The sequence below is a fragment of the Zeugodacus cucurbitae genome, chromosome 3, assembly GCF_028554725.1.
Source record: "Zeugodacus cucurbitae isolate PBARC_wt_2022May chromosome 3, idZeuCucr1.2, whole genome shotgun sequence".
NCBI lineage: Eukaryota > Metazoa > Arthropoda > Insecta > Diptera > Tephritidae > Zeugodacus > Zeugodacus cucurbitae.
In genome coordinates this window covers 5,924,908-5,941,655 of record NC_071668.1, presented here as the reverse complement: position 1 = coordinate 5,941,655, position 16,748 = coordinate 5,924,908, and the positions used below count along the sequence as shown (strand labels likewise).

Genomic DNA, 16,748 nt, shown 5'->3' with positions numbered 1-16,748 from the left:
TTCGTTTACTATAGTCAAATAATTGCACATTTTAATACTCGTTTTATTTTATTAGTTTCATAAAAATACATACAACAAATGATTGGTGTAAATTTATGGCTATACTTGGTAAAAATATTTATCAACCGAATTCTTTTCGTAGTAATCGTATATGACAATCCCCGCAGGTTTTTGATTGTCCACATCAAATTGTTTCAACATTGGTATATCAACGCAATCACTGTCATCTTTCTTTATACCTTCAAAGTACACGTGAATTTGTTGTTTTGATCTTCGAACAATTTTCTGAAAATTTGATAGAAAAGACATATATTAACACATGTTAATAAGAAGTAAATGAAGAATGTCTAAAATTGAATTAACGGCATGTAAAAATCACTTTTCTGGATTTATTTAAACTTCATTATACTACTGTTCCTTTTTCTAAACCCGCTTGGAACGTGGATAATACTTTCGATTAATTTATTTTATACATATTATCGACCTATTTATCGCATTTGACTTTCAAAACTTAAGCGTCTAGCATGATATTTCGTAATTTACCTTTGCTTGTTTCTGTAGCTTAACGTCACAACAGTTAGGGTCAACTTCATCGCTTGTTGGGAGACCAATCTCCAATATTGCCATATTGGATTTTTCAATTTTCTGACCAACCAATTGCATGCAGACTTGTAATGTTTTTCTCGGTGCGTTGGGATCTATTATGGTAGAGTTTATGGTGAAAACACCAGTTTGGGGTTCCAAAGTATTGTAGTGATAAGATATTTGGAAAGTCGCCGTGCCGCTTCCTGCTGCAGTGAACTGCAATTCTCGCGTATTCTTAGGAAGCTGTAAATTTGAGAAATTATTAAAAAAAAAAAATAATAGTATATATATTTTTTTTTCAAGTCTATACCTCAATTATTTTGTTGATATCTTTATTCTTATCGCCAACTTTGAACGTGTGCATCAGTTGATTGTGCGAGAAAACATCAATTTCCAAAGTACTACCATGTTCCCTATATCTGGCGGCATAGATTGATAAAGCACGTAGCCCCACTTCAGTTTCGAAAGTGGATGCAAAACCACCGTTACTATTTCGTTTTGACACTATCCACTTGATAATTGGTGTAACTGGTTTATTTAATTCGATCATTGTCATCAATATATAACCTGTTACATAAACATCAATATTCGCTGGTGAATCAGTATGTTGCCACCATTTATGGTCACCGCTGGTTTTTGCTTTCGTTTCCAATATATTTAGCAGCTCCTCAACCATGGGATCATTGCGCAGATGCAACACATATAAAGACAATGCTTTCGCACGCATGTCGTTATTTTGCTTTACGTTCGCTGTTATGTATTTTATACCATCATCTATGACCTTCTTGTATTGATCTAAGTATTGCTTATTTTCCAGAAAAGTAAGCACCACAGATGCAGTGACACTTAATTTATTGAGAGTAACAAAATCATATAGACTGCCATCTTCTCTGAAACTTCCATCAGCTTCTTGTTTGCTCCTTAGAAAATTGAGTCCATTCTTAATAATATTTTCGTCCACGTAGATGTAAGATTTTGCCTCGTTAAATATGCGAATAACATATGACGTTAGCCAAGTATTACCGGGAGCTCCGCCCCAAGTGCTATACGAATAATCTGAAACTTTGTAGGTGAGTTCGCGTTGATAACCAATCTGCAGATGACTTTTTGCCAATTGTACAATTGCTTGATTCGAAGCACTTGTGCTCTAGAAGAGAAGTGGTGATAGTGAAAATACCAGTGAGGTTTTCATTTATGGTTTAAGTAAAATAATGTAAAAATGACTATATACATGTAGTAGTTCTTGGACGCATATCTCACCTGTAAATATTTCAATACCATCAAATTTGGTACTAGGCGCACCATATTTTGTTCGCCACATCCTGTTGGACTAGTGATGAGCTGATCGAAGTTCTCACCATTATTAATCAAATTCAACATAGACCCCATTACAAAGTCCCTAACAGATATTTCAATATGTTCTGAGCCGGGCACAATGTTCTGTGGTATATCCAGACGAAACGGTTTACTTTCATCTCCTTTAATGAAGAAGTCTTTATTTTCAAACACGGGGATACCCTCGTGTTCGACTTTTAACTTTTTAACAATTACATCGGTGACAAACATCGATTGTGCTGTAATTTTGAGCGTTATCATTCCAACCACTTTGGGACGTATTTTAAACTTAACGGTTTTAGTTCTTTCTTTTGTAACTTCTTCTCTCACGGTGTGCTTCTTATCATTGGGGTTTGAAAAGAATTCAAATTCGTCGTTTTGTGTTTCTAATGTGACCGAAGCGCGTACATTTGTGGGAGAATAGTTAAATATCGTTGCTTCCAGTTCTATAATCTCTCCTATAAAATATGAAAAGCAGAATGTACATTTGATTAAATGTCAGTAGCTTGAAATTTACATTTACTTGCCTAATTTTACCGATTGTGGTAGTTTAAGGGTAACGAAAAAATTCAAGAACGTCCTTATATGCGTTGGTGTTGTTGTGAGCGTAAAGCCAGTCTTTGGATTGAGAGAAAAGCCGGTAATCACCCAAGTAGTTATAGTGTCAGGAATTTTTTGTTGTATTTCATCATGACCGTCCTCACTGAAATTAGAAATACATTTCTATTTATCATATACTGATACTGAGGTAAAAAATTTAAGCAAACCAAGGATTTCATAAGTTTTTCGGGATAATGCTGTCACCTATTAAATGTGCTTTACTAACATATAACTATTTGCTATTATTGTCTAACAATTGGTTAGTTACTATACTGTATTCTTATTAAAAATTAGACTTTGAAATTCCAAACATATTCCTCTTATCCTACATTGGTTATATTTGTATACCTTGTAAAATCGAAAAAAGCGAAGGTTTCAAAGAAATTCCGACGAATGATTGGTTTGTTGCTTCGCTGATTTACCGGACCCAGCTCTCCTAAATTTTTATTCTCTAGAAAAATATACAAAAATTATATATTTAGCAAACAACAATAAAGTTTATAGTCTCACCTATGTAATGGGCATTCGTCATTGTTACAAGACCAGATATTATACCCGGTCCATGTCTTCCTGATATTTTACTCTTCTCTAAGGAATGTCTTAAATCATCAAAAATTGCTTTGGCGTTGAAATCGTTGCCCTCCTTTAGTAGCAAGACGCTTTTGTCCATACCTAATAAGCCAACGTATGAATTTGGCTCCGTGTCAACACTTAATTGAATAAAAGTTCCCGGTTTGACCACTTCGTTAGCATCGATCGAAATCTATTGCCGAAAGGGTGCAGATTAATGTAATCTGATTTAATTAACAAAAACAAATTTGGACAGTACTGTTCTTCCAAACGTTTATATAAACTTCTATACTCACAGTGTTTTTAAATTCATTGATAACCGAAAATGTTGTCTCGTAATAAAACATCTTTCCGTTTTTGAAAAAATAAGCAAAAATATGTGCATCGGGCATCATTTCGTGAGTTGGTGTAACAGAAAAAGTGTGTGCCTGTGTCCAGCCGCCGTTTGGAACTTTGATGACATTACTATACACAATATTGCCACGTCCCACAATCATACATACAAAGCTGGTAAAGGCCTCAGGCGTTATTAGGCGTACTTCCATCTGTTCGTTAACTGTGGGACTGAAATTAAAAAAAAAAAAACAAGTAAGGAAAGGCTAAGTTCGGGTGTAACAATTTATACTCTCGCAATTTCTTGAAGAAGTTTTGTTAAGATAACATACAAATTTATCCATAAATTCGGCATAAAGTTTAATAGAATAACGAAAATCGTCATATATGGATATGAGAGCTGAGGTAATTCTTGAACCGATTTCATTCATTTTCACACTATATCCAAGACTATACGCTCACTTAATTTTACTATCTCACATATTAACCAATACTTATATGCGCCCACCGTATTCTTGGAAAACCTTTAATTAGGTATATGAGCTAGGAGATGTTATGAGTCGATTTTAATGATTTTTGGAACAGAGACACAATATTAGAAGAAAACAATTTCCTCTGAATTACATAAAATTATCTGAGAGATTTACCCATATTTTCGGTTAAAATTTACCCTTAGGCGCTGAGTTCAACATGTTCGATATCTGGGGCCTTGAAAAGTTATAGTCCGTTTTCGACAATTTTTTCACAAGTGAAGCCAGTGATTTCAACCTAACCTTTGTATGGGAGGTGGGCGTGGTCCTTATCCGATTTCAACTATTTTCATGGTTTGTGGTGGGGTACGTAAGAGAACCGACTGCAGAAAGTTTGATTTATATAGCTTTATTGGTTTGTGAGATATATACAAATAACCGATTTGGGGGCGTGGTCACACCCACTTTCCAAAAAAAAATTACATCCAAATATGTCCCTTCCTAGATTTGACTTTTATAACTTCATTTATGACTTAGTTATGACACTTTATAGATTTTTGGTTTTCGCCATTTTGTGGGCGTGGCAGTGGTCAGATTTTTCGCATCTTCGAAAACAATCTGCTCAGGGTACGTGTTCCAAGTTTCGTTAAGATATCTCAATTTTTACTCAAGTTATCCGTTGCACGGACAGACGGACGGACAGACAGACAGACAGACATCCGAATTTCAACTCGGCTCGTCATCATGATCATTTTGATATATATAACCCTATATCTATCAACCGTTATATGAACAAAACTATAATACTCTCTTAGCAACTTTTGTTGCGAGAGTATAAAAAATACACAACCGTTTTGCGATATAATATAGGTAATAGCTGTGAATATGAAGAGGAAAGTGTTCGTAAACTTACAATTGTGTCTTAACATATATTCCTCCTTCGCCGCTTTCATCTTGATGATATAGTTGTACAACGCCCGTGCTTTGTGCGTTGTCATATTTGATGGTTACATTTATGTTGGCATTGTTTCCACATTCAATTTCCACGTCAACGTTGCCATTTTCTTCTGCGTAAGCTAATATCGTTTCAGTTGTGACGTCATCTTTTGTACGCGCATCAATTGTTACGTAAACCTCTCGATCAGTGTTAATCGGTTTACCATTGCTTTGTGAAATTTGTGCTCGATATAAAAACGTTTCATCCTGTCCACTGCACTCGTGAGTAACATCCGGTGTTGATATACGATAATGATTTGCCACAATTATTATTGTTTTCGAGATTTTACGTGAGGTTTGTGTTGCTATGTCTGCAACTTCGACATCTATTGGAATGGGTCTTAGTCTCGCGCCAAGCTCTCTGGTTTTTATTGTAATTTCTAACTGGCCATCTTCTAAATTAAATTGTTTTCTAACAGTTCTATCCCTCGATACATTGAAGGCGAGTGCACAGGTGCCAAATATAGGTTTCCCAAAGGTGTAACTACCAAAAAATCGTTTTATCAATCTCGAAAGAAATGTTTACAAAATTCTATAGCAAACAATGTGCATATGAGCGCAATGAGTTCGAAAGGACATTTCAAATCAAACATTTATGTATATACATAGTATGTATGCATGTGGGATTTAATGGAAATAAATCGACTTACTATGCTTTAACTTTTATAATAAACTCTTTCTCTCTAAGAGAAACATGGCTAGGTAAATCCAAATCCACTTCAAATAGAGGCAAGTCATATTGTTTCACATCAATCGTTTTATGCGTCAACATGTTCTGCCCCAAGAAAACTTGCAGGGACCAAATGCCCGAAGTGACTTGTTCAGCTAAGTTAATTTTTCCCTTGTATACACCGGTGTCCAGAACAACATCGTCAAAACGTTCAATGGTAGTATTTTGCGAATCCTATGACAACAAAAAAGATGTACATAAATACATATATATATATATTTCATATAGTATATCTACTTACCTTTAAAACCAAAGATATCTGTTGGCTGACCTTTGCTGGCAGCAAATACTGATCAAGAAATACTGCACGAAATTGTATAGTCTCTCCGAATTTGTACATTCCCTTATCAGTTTGCAATAATACCATTGGTGGATTTTCTACAAATTCGAGATTCGTGGAATTTTCAAAAATAATTCCTGATAGTCCTTTAGCCTTCAATGAATATGCGCCATTTGTAATATCTCCCAAATCAAATGTTGCACTTTGTCCAGAGTTAGGTGGCACCACAATTTCGGTAAACTTGTTATATTGTGGTCCCTGTAGAGTGAGACTGATTCTCGAATTTTCCTGTACATCAGATACACTCACATGTACACTGTATTTAGAGTTGGGTCTTATGCTATCCGGTGACGTTATTGTATAATATCCTTTTGCCTGGGCACCTACAATAAGTAAACCCAATATTGGCAGCAGCTCAGCAAGTTTGACCATAACGAACGACAAGTGCTGAAACACTAAAGTTAAAAATCTCACATTGCTAATATTTATCATTTTCAAAATGTGAAAGTATATTTATATAAATATATATGTATATATGTAATTGTACATGTGTATATTTACAATAAAAAATATAATCTCATATTAATTTCATAAATATAAGCTTATCAGTAAAATATAAGCGGCTCTTTAGAATATAAATATATACACTTGTATATATGTACATAAAATGTATTTGTATAAGTTTATTGGTAATTTGATGTCAAAACACATAATTCATGTTTTTCCAAGAAAATTTTTTATATTTCACAAAAATATGCGTTTTCCAAGAAGATCAATTATATTTCACAAAAATATGGGTTTTCCAAGAAGATCAATTATATTTCACAAAAATAGTAGACATGTGTTCATGCTTAAGCTTTATCAAAGACTTTAGAACAGCTCACACTTTTATTGTTTGTGATTTCGTGTGTGTGAAATTACTTCGATTTAAAATGAAATTATAATACATATATGTATAACATATTTTCATACTCTTGCGACAAAGTTGTTCAGTTTTTTTTTTTAATGGAAAATAGCCCAGTTATGGGTCAAAACCAAATATAACGGGAACTACTCGACTGATTTCAATGGAATTCGGTATATAATATTTTCTTGACACCCTGATGCCGCGCATGAAATGGGCGAAATCGGTTCTCAACCACTCCTACTTTCTATGCAACTCGATTTTGAATTCCATCTGATTCCTTCACCTTATTATATATAAATTAACAACAAATGAAGATAACGGAATAAAACTTTACACAAATACTGTATTTGAGCTGTGACATCACTTGTGGGGAAATTGTCGAAATCGGACTATAACTTATCAATGCCCTGAGTATCGAACATGATGAACTCGGTACCACAGGGTATCTTTTCACCGAAAATATCGGTAATTTCTGAGATATTTTAATATAATTTAGAGGGGATATTTTTCTTCTAATAGTGTGTATCTGTACTAAATATGGTTAAAATCGGATCATAACCTCACCTAGCTCTCATATACCTTATATTCGGATTATTAAACTTCCAGTGGACTCTATACCGCATAAATGACATTGCGCAGAAAGTGGAAAATCGTTTTCTTACGTTTTTTTTTTTATACTCTCGCAGCAAAAGGTGCTAAGAGAGTATTATAGTTTTGTCCACATAACGGTTGTTTATAAGTCCTAAATAATATATACCAAAGTAATCAGGGTGACGAGTAAAGTTCAAATCCGGATGTCTGTCTGTCCGTCCGTCCGTCTGTCCGTTTGCCCGTCCGTGCAAGCTGTAACTTGAGTAAAAATTGAGATATCTTAATGAAACTTGGAACACGTGTTCCTTGGCACCATAAGAACACCATAGTTAAGTTCGAAGATTGGCGGAATCGGACCACTGCCACGCGCACAAAATGGCGATAACCGAAAACACATAAAGAGCTATAACTAAGCCACAAATTAAGCAATGAAAGTGAAATTTGGTACAATTGTTTGATTGTTCTAAGAAGGAGTATATTGGGATGTAATTTTTTTGGGAAAGTGGGCGTGGCCCCGCCCCCTGCTAAGTTTTTAGTATATATCTCGTAAACTACTAAGGCTATATCAACGAAACTCTCAGGAATCATTTTTTTCATGCTTTTCCTTATATAGTCCAAAAATGGAGGAAATCGGATTATAACCACGCCCACTTCCCATACAAAGGTTCCATTGAAAACTAATGAAAATGCTTTAATTCAGTGAGGAAAACCAACAGAAACCTTTAATTTCATTATAAAAAAGGGGCAGAAGAGCTGCACTCAAAATGGTATACAAAATTTTAAATGGGCGTGATTCCGCCCACTTATGGGTCAAAAACAAATCAATGAAATTAGGTTTGTAATATTTTCCTTGCATCCTAACGATATGTTGTGAAAATAGTCCAAATCGGTTCACAACCGCGCCTACTTCCTATATACCAAAACTTTGAAGACGATCTGAATCGTTTACTTTACAATATATAAAGTAAGCACTAGTGAAGATATCGGTGCAGAACTTTGCAAAAATACTACATTTATAGTGTGGCATCGCCCTTCTAAAAATCGTCGAAATCAGACCATAAATTTTCAAGGCGCCATATAACGAACATAAGACCACAGTGTTTCTAATTTTTTTTTTTTTACCGAAAATATAGGTAAGTCTCTCAGATATTTTGAAGAAATTCGGAGGGAATATCTTTCTTTTAATAATATGTCTCCGTGCCTAAAATACTTGAAATCGGGTTATAACTTCACCTAACTCCAATATACTTAATATTAGGTTTAATATTTTCAAACCTTCAATGGTCTTTATACCATATATATGACGAATATGTGGGTAAAATTGTATGTTATATTAATAAAATTAAATAAATAAATTGCGAGAGTATCAAATGTTCGGTTACACCCGAACTTAGCCCTTTCTTACTTGTTTTTCTTTTGAAATTGACCGACGGTTTTTTTAAGCACAGTTATTTATAATTTTTGGTTTCCTAAATCAACCGAGTTTCTCCGAATATCCGAAATTAGTTATAACCACACGACGGTAATTTCATAATTAATTTATTTATAACCTGATAGCTTTTTTATACATATAACGAATGAAACACAGATGTAGTATGCTGTATGGAATATTTATTATAAAATTTTGTGCATATAAAAGTGCTTTAACCGAGTGAATTTCCTACAACTTTCAGCTTCTTAATGTTCACATCAATTGCCCAAGGACAGGAAGCAGTCAATTTCAAGGTAATCATACCGTTCACTTTCGGGCGTATTTGGAAATTAATTGGTTTGGATTTTCCTGGTGAAATTATATCCGTACGCAGAGTCTCACTGATCTTTCCTACATTTTTAACAAATTCAAACTCATCTTTTTCCTTTTCTAGAGTGACATATATTGGCGTCCTCCTACGTGAATAGTTGTATACTTCAGCTTTCAAAGTAATGGTGCTCCCTAAAGTCAAGTACAACAGAAAACAAATGGAGAAAAAATAAAATAAAAAATATAGTTTTTACTCAGTTTACTTACCCCGCTGTACAGCTTGCGGCACGTCGATATCAATATGTATTTCCTTAAGAGTTTTCATTGCCCTTGAAGTCGTAAGGGCAAATCCTGTTTTTGGGTTAATTGCAAACCCGGTAATGATCCAAGATTTGAAGAAAGTGGTTGGCAACTTTAAAACTACTTCATCATAACCACTAACACTGCAATATGTTCAAAATAAATGGTAATCATTGAGTTTTTACAAATCCTCCTTCTAAAAAATTTAAAATACAATTATGTACCTTACATAATCGTTGAATGCAAACGTTTCGAAATAATTACGTTGCGTGGTCTGCTTCCTAATTGGAGCTCTCTCTTTTATAACGGGTGTGTATACTATAAATGAGTTTCCGAATTTTAATTTATGGATGAATATAAAGAGTTATTGCTAATACTTTTAACCAAATCGTGATTTGCATTTGTCATTGTTACAAGCCCAGCAATTACACCTGTTGTCTTCGATTGCACATTTGATAGATCACGGAAGATCTGTTTGGCATTCAGATTGTTTTCTGATTGTAAGTTGAAAGCGTTTTCTTCCATACCCAATAAACCAACATAAGAATTTGGTTCAGTAAATACGTTCAAGGATAGAATAATACCCGGTTTTATGGTTTCCGGTGTGTCGAGGAAAATCTGCGAACATTTAAAAAACAAATACGTGAGAAGTCATTTATATATATTATAATCTTCGAGAAAATAATTTAATTGTAACTTCGAGTATTTTGTTTTCATGTTTTAATTATGTATTAGTTAGTGAATCAACTGTAATTTCAGTGTTTCTTATTATACAAATGTATATACCTAAATCATTTTGTTGCTTGCTTGATGCTTGTTTTAACTTACCGTATTTTGAAATTCGCTTTTCACCGAAAACGTTGTCTCATAGTAAACCATATTCCCGTTTTTAAAGAAGTACACAAACATATGTGCTTCCGGCATCATTTCGTATGTTGGTGTAATGGAAAAGGTGTGTGTTTGTCTCCAGGCGCGGTTGGGAACGTCAATGTTATTACTATATACAATATTGCCACGTCCGAGAATCACACATACAAAGCTGTTAAAGGTCTCTCGCGATGCGAGTTGCACTTCAATAGCGTTATCAATCGTTGGACTGAAATAAAATTAAAATTTCTTATCTTTGTAATACGTCTGTTTGTATACATATAAAATATACGTCCATGTATTGCGATTATCTTACAATTGTGTGTTAACATGAACTCCCTCTTTGCGGTTAAGATGTTTAAGTTCAATTTTTCCTGGTTTGCTTTGTGTGCCTTTGTAGTTGATAGTTACATAAATGATTTTAGAATTAGAACATTTAATTTGCACATCCAGACAACCCTCGTCATTGACGTGGCTAAAAAATGTCTCAGGCATTCCATTAGTACCCGGATTTAAAGTTACACGAATTTCATCGCCCCCATCAATCGGATTGCCATTATAGTTGTAAATATGGGCGCGGTATACGAATACTTCATTTGGTTCATGACATTCGTAGGACATGGATGGCATGTTTATTATATACAGATTGGGTACGAATCTCACAAACTTCGAAACGGTATGTGTGCCATGTGCTTTAAATTGAACAGTGACATTTACCATAATGTTTTGCATAACTCTCTCAAGTTTATTTAGATTCACTGGTATTCCCTTTTTGCAATTATTCAGATGATGTATCCTCCGATTTATGATTTCATTTGTCTTTGATATGATGGTTAATATACAACGCCCTGAGGTCAGGCTGTTCATTGCTTCATTGCTGGGAAATACGAAACGATTGTACAATTAAGCATGCTTATGACAATTTCAATGCATACATTCATATATTTATCAAAATATTCGGCTTCAGTTTCACATACATATATATATAATTGTAATATGATTAGCGCACAAGCAGAAAGTGAAATAACCATAGTTTCTACTCAAATACTTTGAAATAAGCTAAAGTTAAGATATATTTTTTTTTTGATTATTCTCACTTTTAATTTTGTTATTAGAGATATTTTTGAATTAACTTACCGAAATCGTACACTTGCGACGAATTGCGCTTCTCTAAATGTCACATAACTGGGTGCGTCCAAGTCCATCTCAAATGGTGGCAGTTCATAATCCTTCACCTCGACGAATTTTTTCGCCAACATTTTCTGCCCCAAAAACACCTGTACAGACCACTCATCCGGCACAACATTGCCAGTTAATTTATATTCACCTTTGTATACGCCGGTATTAAGTGCAATATTATCGAAACGTTCAATGATAATATTTTGTGAATCCTATGGCAAAATATTTAATTACATATTATATATATTGATATACATGTATCCATGGTAATATGTGAGATTAGCTTAATTAAGTTTACTTAAATAAGGGTAGCAGTATCACATATTGCCACATATATTGTTATATTAGGTCATAAAGATCATCTCATATACCTTTAAAACAACAGATAGCGATTGATTGACCTTTGCCGGTAGCAAATACTGATCTAGGCATATTATGCGAAAATATATAGTATCACTGCTTCGGTAGAGTGCCTTATCGGTTTGCAAATAAATCATTGGGAGATTTTCTACGAATTCCAGATTCGTGGAATTTTCAAAAAAAATTCCCGATAGACCTTGAGCCATCAATGTATATACGCCATTTGTAATATCACCCAATTCAAATGTTGCATTTTGTCCAGAGTTAGGTGGCACGACAACTTCGATAATCTTCTCATATTGTGGTCCCTGCAGAGTCAGACTGATTCTCGAATTTTCCCATATATCAAATACGCTCACATGCACACTAAATTTAGAATTGGGTCTTACGCTACCCGGTGACGTTATTGTATAATATCCTTTTGCCTGGGCACCTACAATAAGTAAGCCCCATATAGGCAGCAGCTCAGCAAATTTGACCATTCTGGTTAAAAGGCGATCAAGTACTGAAATGTAATTGCTGAGAAAGTAAAATTGGGTTTTAACGTCAAAATGTAAAAACATGTATTAAATATATATATTTATATAGGCTTTTTATCTAATATACATATGTTTGCATGTATCATATAACATAAATATAATACAGTAAAAGCTCCTTATTCGCGTTTTCACTATTCGCGGATTAAAAAAATGAGACCCGATTTCTATATTCGCAAATAAAAATTTTTTATTCGCGGATCTAATAAGCACATACATAATAATAATATTATTAAAATAGGTATCCAACCCAATATTCTTGTCAAATAGACTAATAAAAAAGTAAAATAGATCTTATTACAAGAAAATGTTAAATATTCCACTATTTTCGCAATATTTTTGAACTTTTGGTAATATTTCCATATAGAAGTGGCTCACATGGAACTTAACACAACCTATTGAAGAAGAGACTTCAACAAGCACTGGAATCGTGACACTCAATTTGAAAAATCTTAGTGAAGGTTTAAGAATGGCAAATGAACTCTACGATTTCTTTATAACCATTGATCCGTCTATGGAACGAAGTCTAATTTTTAAGAGACAAATTGCTAATGCGACTGCTGTGTATCAGTCTGAATTGAAGGAGCTTTTGAATACTGCTAAGCAAAAAAAAAAATTACAAAATTTTTCAAACCATTGCCTAAGCCTTAAGAGGTTATATACAGTTAGACGGCCGAAAAAAAGTGAATTTTCCAGAATTTTTTCTGAGAAAACTTTTTAATTTATTGATCCAAAAATTTATACACATATTATGGTATCTTTTAACTGTATTTTAAGACTTAGTACTAGTAAAAATATTTATTTGAAAAAGAGCTACAGCTGATCTCCAGGAGCTCCTCTCAAAAAACACGTTTTGCGGTGACCACTATATCTCGGAACTGGATCATCCGAAATTAAAAAACCAAACAGATTTCGTTAAAATAATGTTAAATCTATTAATTAATCGAAGGAATAAGCAAAATAAATTTTTTTGACAAAATGGCGGTTTCTAAAAAAAAAAATCGATTATTCACCGAAATTTCGGCCTTAAATTGTTTATAAAAAAAATATTGCCTTTTCAAATTTTTCATTTGCTTGTAACTTTGAAAATATTCACCGGAACGATATGAAATTTTCTGTGTGTATTCTTAAATATATGTACATTAAGAAACTGAAATAAAAAAAATCGATTTTTTGAAAATTCTAACTGTATATAACCCCTTAAGATAATTAATTAAAATGTTCAAAAACTTCAATTAATTCATTTTTTTATATACCTATTTGTTTTTTTTGTCTCCTAGGAACATATCCCCTATAATCCCATATAAATTATCATCCCGTATTCACGGTTTCTGTATTCGCGGCATATTTATGGAACATATACCCTGCGAATAAAGAGCTTTTAATGTATATATTTATAAAAAGAATGCAGTTATCGTTTCATTTTTTTTTTTAATAAAAAAAATGCACATAAAAGCATAAAATTTTTACTTAATTATTTTACAACAAGGTTCTTGATTTTTACCCTACTTTTCGATTTAAATCATTGCACAAATATACATACATACATATATATACACAGTGGAACTTCTCTAACTCGAATCACCATAATCCACAAAAAAAACTTCGAGTTAGAGAGACTTCGAGTTATAGAAATTTTATTAAAACATACAAATTTCAAATAGTTGTAAAATATAGATTTATACACCGTTTTATTTAGTTACATCGCAAAATTTTTTATGGACATACGATAAAAGATTTTTTTTAAATTTTATATTATGCTCTTGTCGAAAAGTTCGATTTGTGGAACGAAATTTGTATGAAAGTTGATTTCTGTTGCCACTTCAAGAGTACGAGTTATGGAGAACTTCGAGTTATAGAAATTCGAGTTATGGAAGTTGCACTGTATATATTTGGAGAGTTATTTCCAGGAATCTGCAGATAATTCTTTTCACTTTAAAACTGCACACAAACACTCTTATTTACATAAAAAGTTCTGGGAATACTTTAAATATTGGCACACAAATTTTCGATTCTATATTACTGTACAATTTTTTCATTATAGTATTCTTAATATACAAATAATCGAAAAATATATTAAAGCCAAATTTACTAGGGCTCATTTGTCGAACAAGTTGTAATTACCTTTTTTGACCGAGCCAAGCTACAGTTACGATTGCAATAAAGCTCAACTTGTGGGTTCAATTTCAATTGAAAGTCTCTTTATATATTCGAAAGGCGATAGTCAAGGCTTTCCACATAGCGCGATAATACAGATTTGAAGAGAAGTGTAGTCAAAAATATATTTAAAGTTGAAATACAGTAGCGGACAAACAAAGTGGGCAACCTGGAAATGTGTGATTTTTTGATTTTCTTTGATAAAATTTGTTGTGCAACTAGATTTATATAAGTATTTCCAACATAAATAAAATTTTCAGTTAAAAATAAATCTTTTCATTTTCGATTAGAAGCCAAAATAAATTATTTCCGATATGTGAATTTCAAATATGATATTTTTTAAAAATATTCTTAAAACTAAACGCGACACAGTAGAAACTCGAGAATAGAAATAGTAATAATGACAGAGATAACAAAATGTCTTCATTTAATATTTCGATTTGGCTCGATGGCATGGTGCAGAATCATCCTGTAAAATACGTTGTCCAAATAGGAAAAGTGCTCTTCAATCGAGGGGGCCATGTTCTCCAGTAAGAGCTGTTGGTATTTGATTGAGTTAACATTTCCATCAAGTAAGGGCAACTTTCCAGCACCATAATAAAAAAAACACTCCCAGATCATTATAGATATGTTCACCAACTTGTCTGCGAACGTGCGACATATCGTATGAACCGAAGTGGCTAACTTTGGATTTATCTGAAAATATGACTTTTCTCCAATACTCCTTGGTCCAAATTTTGTGCAATTTAGACGACTGGAGGCGTTTTGGTCGCATTTTTACCGAAAAAAGTGTTTTTTTTATGGCCAACGGCCAGTTAGCCCGTCTATTTCGGAGGCGCCGTAGTACAATCCGTGTTCTGATTTCGGTTCCATTCAGTTTCTGTACTTCGATTCTAATGTCTTCAACGGTTTTGAATTTGTCCTGAATTCTAATCTGCTTAATACGGTGGTCATCCTTGTTTCTGCCTTTTTAAACGTTTAAACGTTTAAACGTTCTTAACTGCCATTTCAGTAGTTGATTGATCGCTTTAATACTACCTTTTCTTTAATTTTGACGGAGGAGTCGTGATCATTTGAAGCTTCTCAGAGTATACACCTCCCGACTGTTTCCGTAAATACACGCTTATTGCCACCGTTGAACCTCTTTTCATAAGTTTCTTTATTTCGAAGAAAACTGAAAATTATTTTTCGATGCCTTTTCACTTTTTCTGCAATTTTATGCAAAAACCGTCCACATTCATGAACCACTTCGATTTTGGATTTTCCCTCCACAGATAAAACAATTCTTCTTCCCAAATTATAACATTTCAATTAAGCACCACCAAAAATTTGGTGTTTGTGGCTTCCAAATTATGCGAAATAATTAACAAAGCATTTGAGGGCGCTAATCTGTTGATGTGCAGTGTATGCACATTACAAAAACAACAAGAAAGAAAGGGCAGAGTTCGGGAATAACCAGACATTTATGCACTTGCAATCTACTTAGTATGTGAAAGTATTCTTACACACACATGCTGAGGCCTATATAATAATATACTCATGGTTAATTTTGTTTACATATTTTTAAGCCACTATCACTTTCATGTAAATTCCTGCGAAAAGTGATTTCGCAAATCTGTTCTCATGAAAGTGATGTTTACCAGCCTTGGCTTTGCTGTTTCATGTTTATCTTACTCTATTCTCTCTCTCTCTCGCTGTATTGCTAATAAATGAGAAAGGGAAATTTATATATAGCATTAACATAATTAATTACATAAAATTTATGTATAAAGCTTACAACAGAGACAACAACCAGGCTTACAAAGTGCTTTTGAACTTTCAATTCAATCTCTCTTTGGGGGGGGGGTCATAAAGTGCAGCATACTTTACGCTGTACTCGCATAGGTAAGAAGGAATTTCAAGCCAGCTGTTGTCGATATACTTATCGACAACTGTTGCATACATATGTATGTAAACAATGCGGTGAAGCTGAAAAGCGAAGGTTCAAGTTTAAAAACTAGTAACTCATCTGATTGTATGCATATATGTATTTATATATCTGTAAATAAAACAAGAATTGCATGTAAACAATAAGTACGGCAGGAAAAGTAAAATCAATACAAACAAACAATTAAAGAGAAAATGTTAAAAATATTTTCAGTTATACAAAATGTGCATGCAGGTGTATATATGTATGTAAAACAACACTATATTCATACAAAACAAAAACAA

At 33.4% G+C, this 16,748-nt stretch overlaps 2 protein-coding genes across 4 annotated transcripts; both read right to left on the bottom strand.

Annotated features, from left to right (window-relative positions):
* Window positions 1-22: 22 nt before the first annotated feature.
* Cd109_1 (thioester-containing protein 1 allele R1) lies at window positions 23-6,376 on the bottom strand. Its single transcript, XM_011187494.3, has 11 exons — window positions 5,861-6,376; window positions 5,540-5,793; window positions 4,807-5,373; window positions 3,387-3,654; window positions 3,031-3,283; window positions 2,869-2,971; window positions 2,448-2,623; window positions 1,846-2,378; window positions 896-1,732; window positions 544-828; window positions 23-285 (listed from the first exon to the last, which is right to left on the bottom strand). Exons 1-11 carry the CDS (start codon window positions 6,329-6,331, stop codon window positions 100-102), a joined length of 3,933 nt encoding a protein of 1,310 aa, XP_011185796.2. The 5' UTR covers window positions 6,332-6,376; the 3' UTR covers window positions 23-99.
* A 2,612-nt stretch (window positions 6,377-8,988) lies between these two features.
* On the bottom strand, window positions 8,989-14,648 carry Cd109_2 (CD109 antigen). Of its 3 annotated transcripts, none has more exons than XM_011187495.3 (9): window positions 14,505-14,648; window positions 11,856-12,363; window positions 11,443-11,696; window positions 10,622-11,182; window positions 10,267-10,534; window positions 9,816-10,056; window positions 9,663-9,756; window positions 9,406-9,581; window positions 8,989-9,330 (listed from the first exon to the last, which is right to left on the bottom strand). In XM_011187495.3, the coding sequence occupies exons 2-9, from the start codon at window positions 12,324-12,326 to the stop codon at window positions 9,041-9,043; spliced, it is 2,355 nt and encodes a 784-aa protein (XP_011185797.3). In that variant the 5' UTR covers window positions 12,327-12,363; window positions 14,505-14,648; the 3' UTR covers window positions 8,989-9,040. The 3 variants fall into 3 exon arrangements, with proteins under 3 accessions (XP_011185797.3, XP_054082288.1, XP_054082287.1); XM_054226313.1 differs by having other exon boundaries at window positions 11,856-12,349; window positions 14,505-14,612; XM_054226312.1 differs by lacking the exon at window positions 14,505-14,648 and adding an exon at window positions 14,346-14,434.
* Between the last annotated feature and the right edge of the window lie 2,100 nt (window positions 14,649-16,748).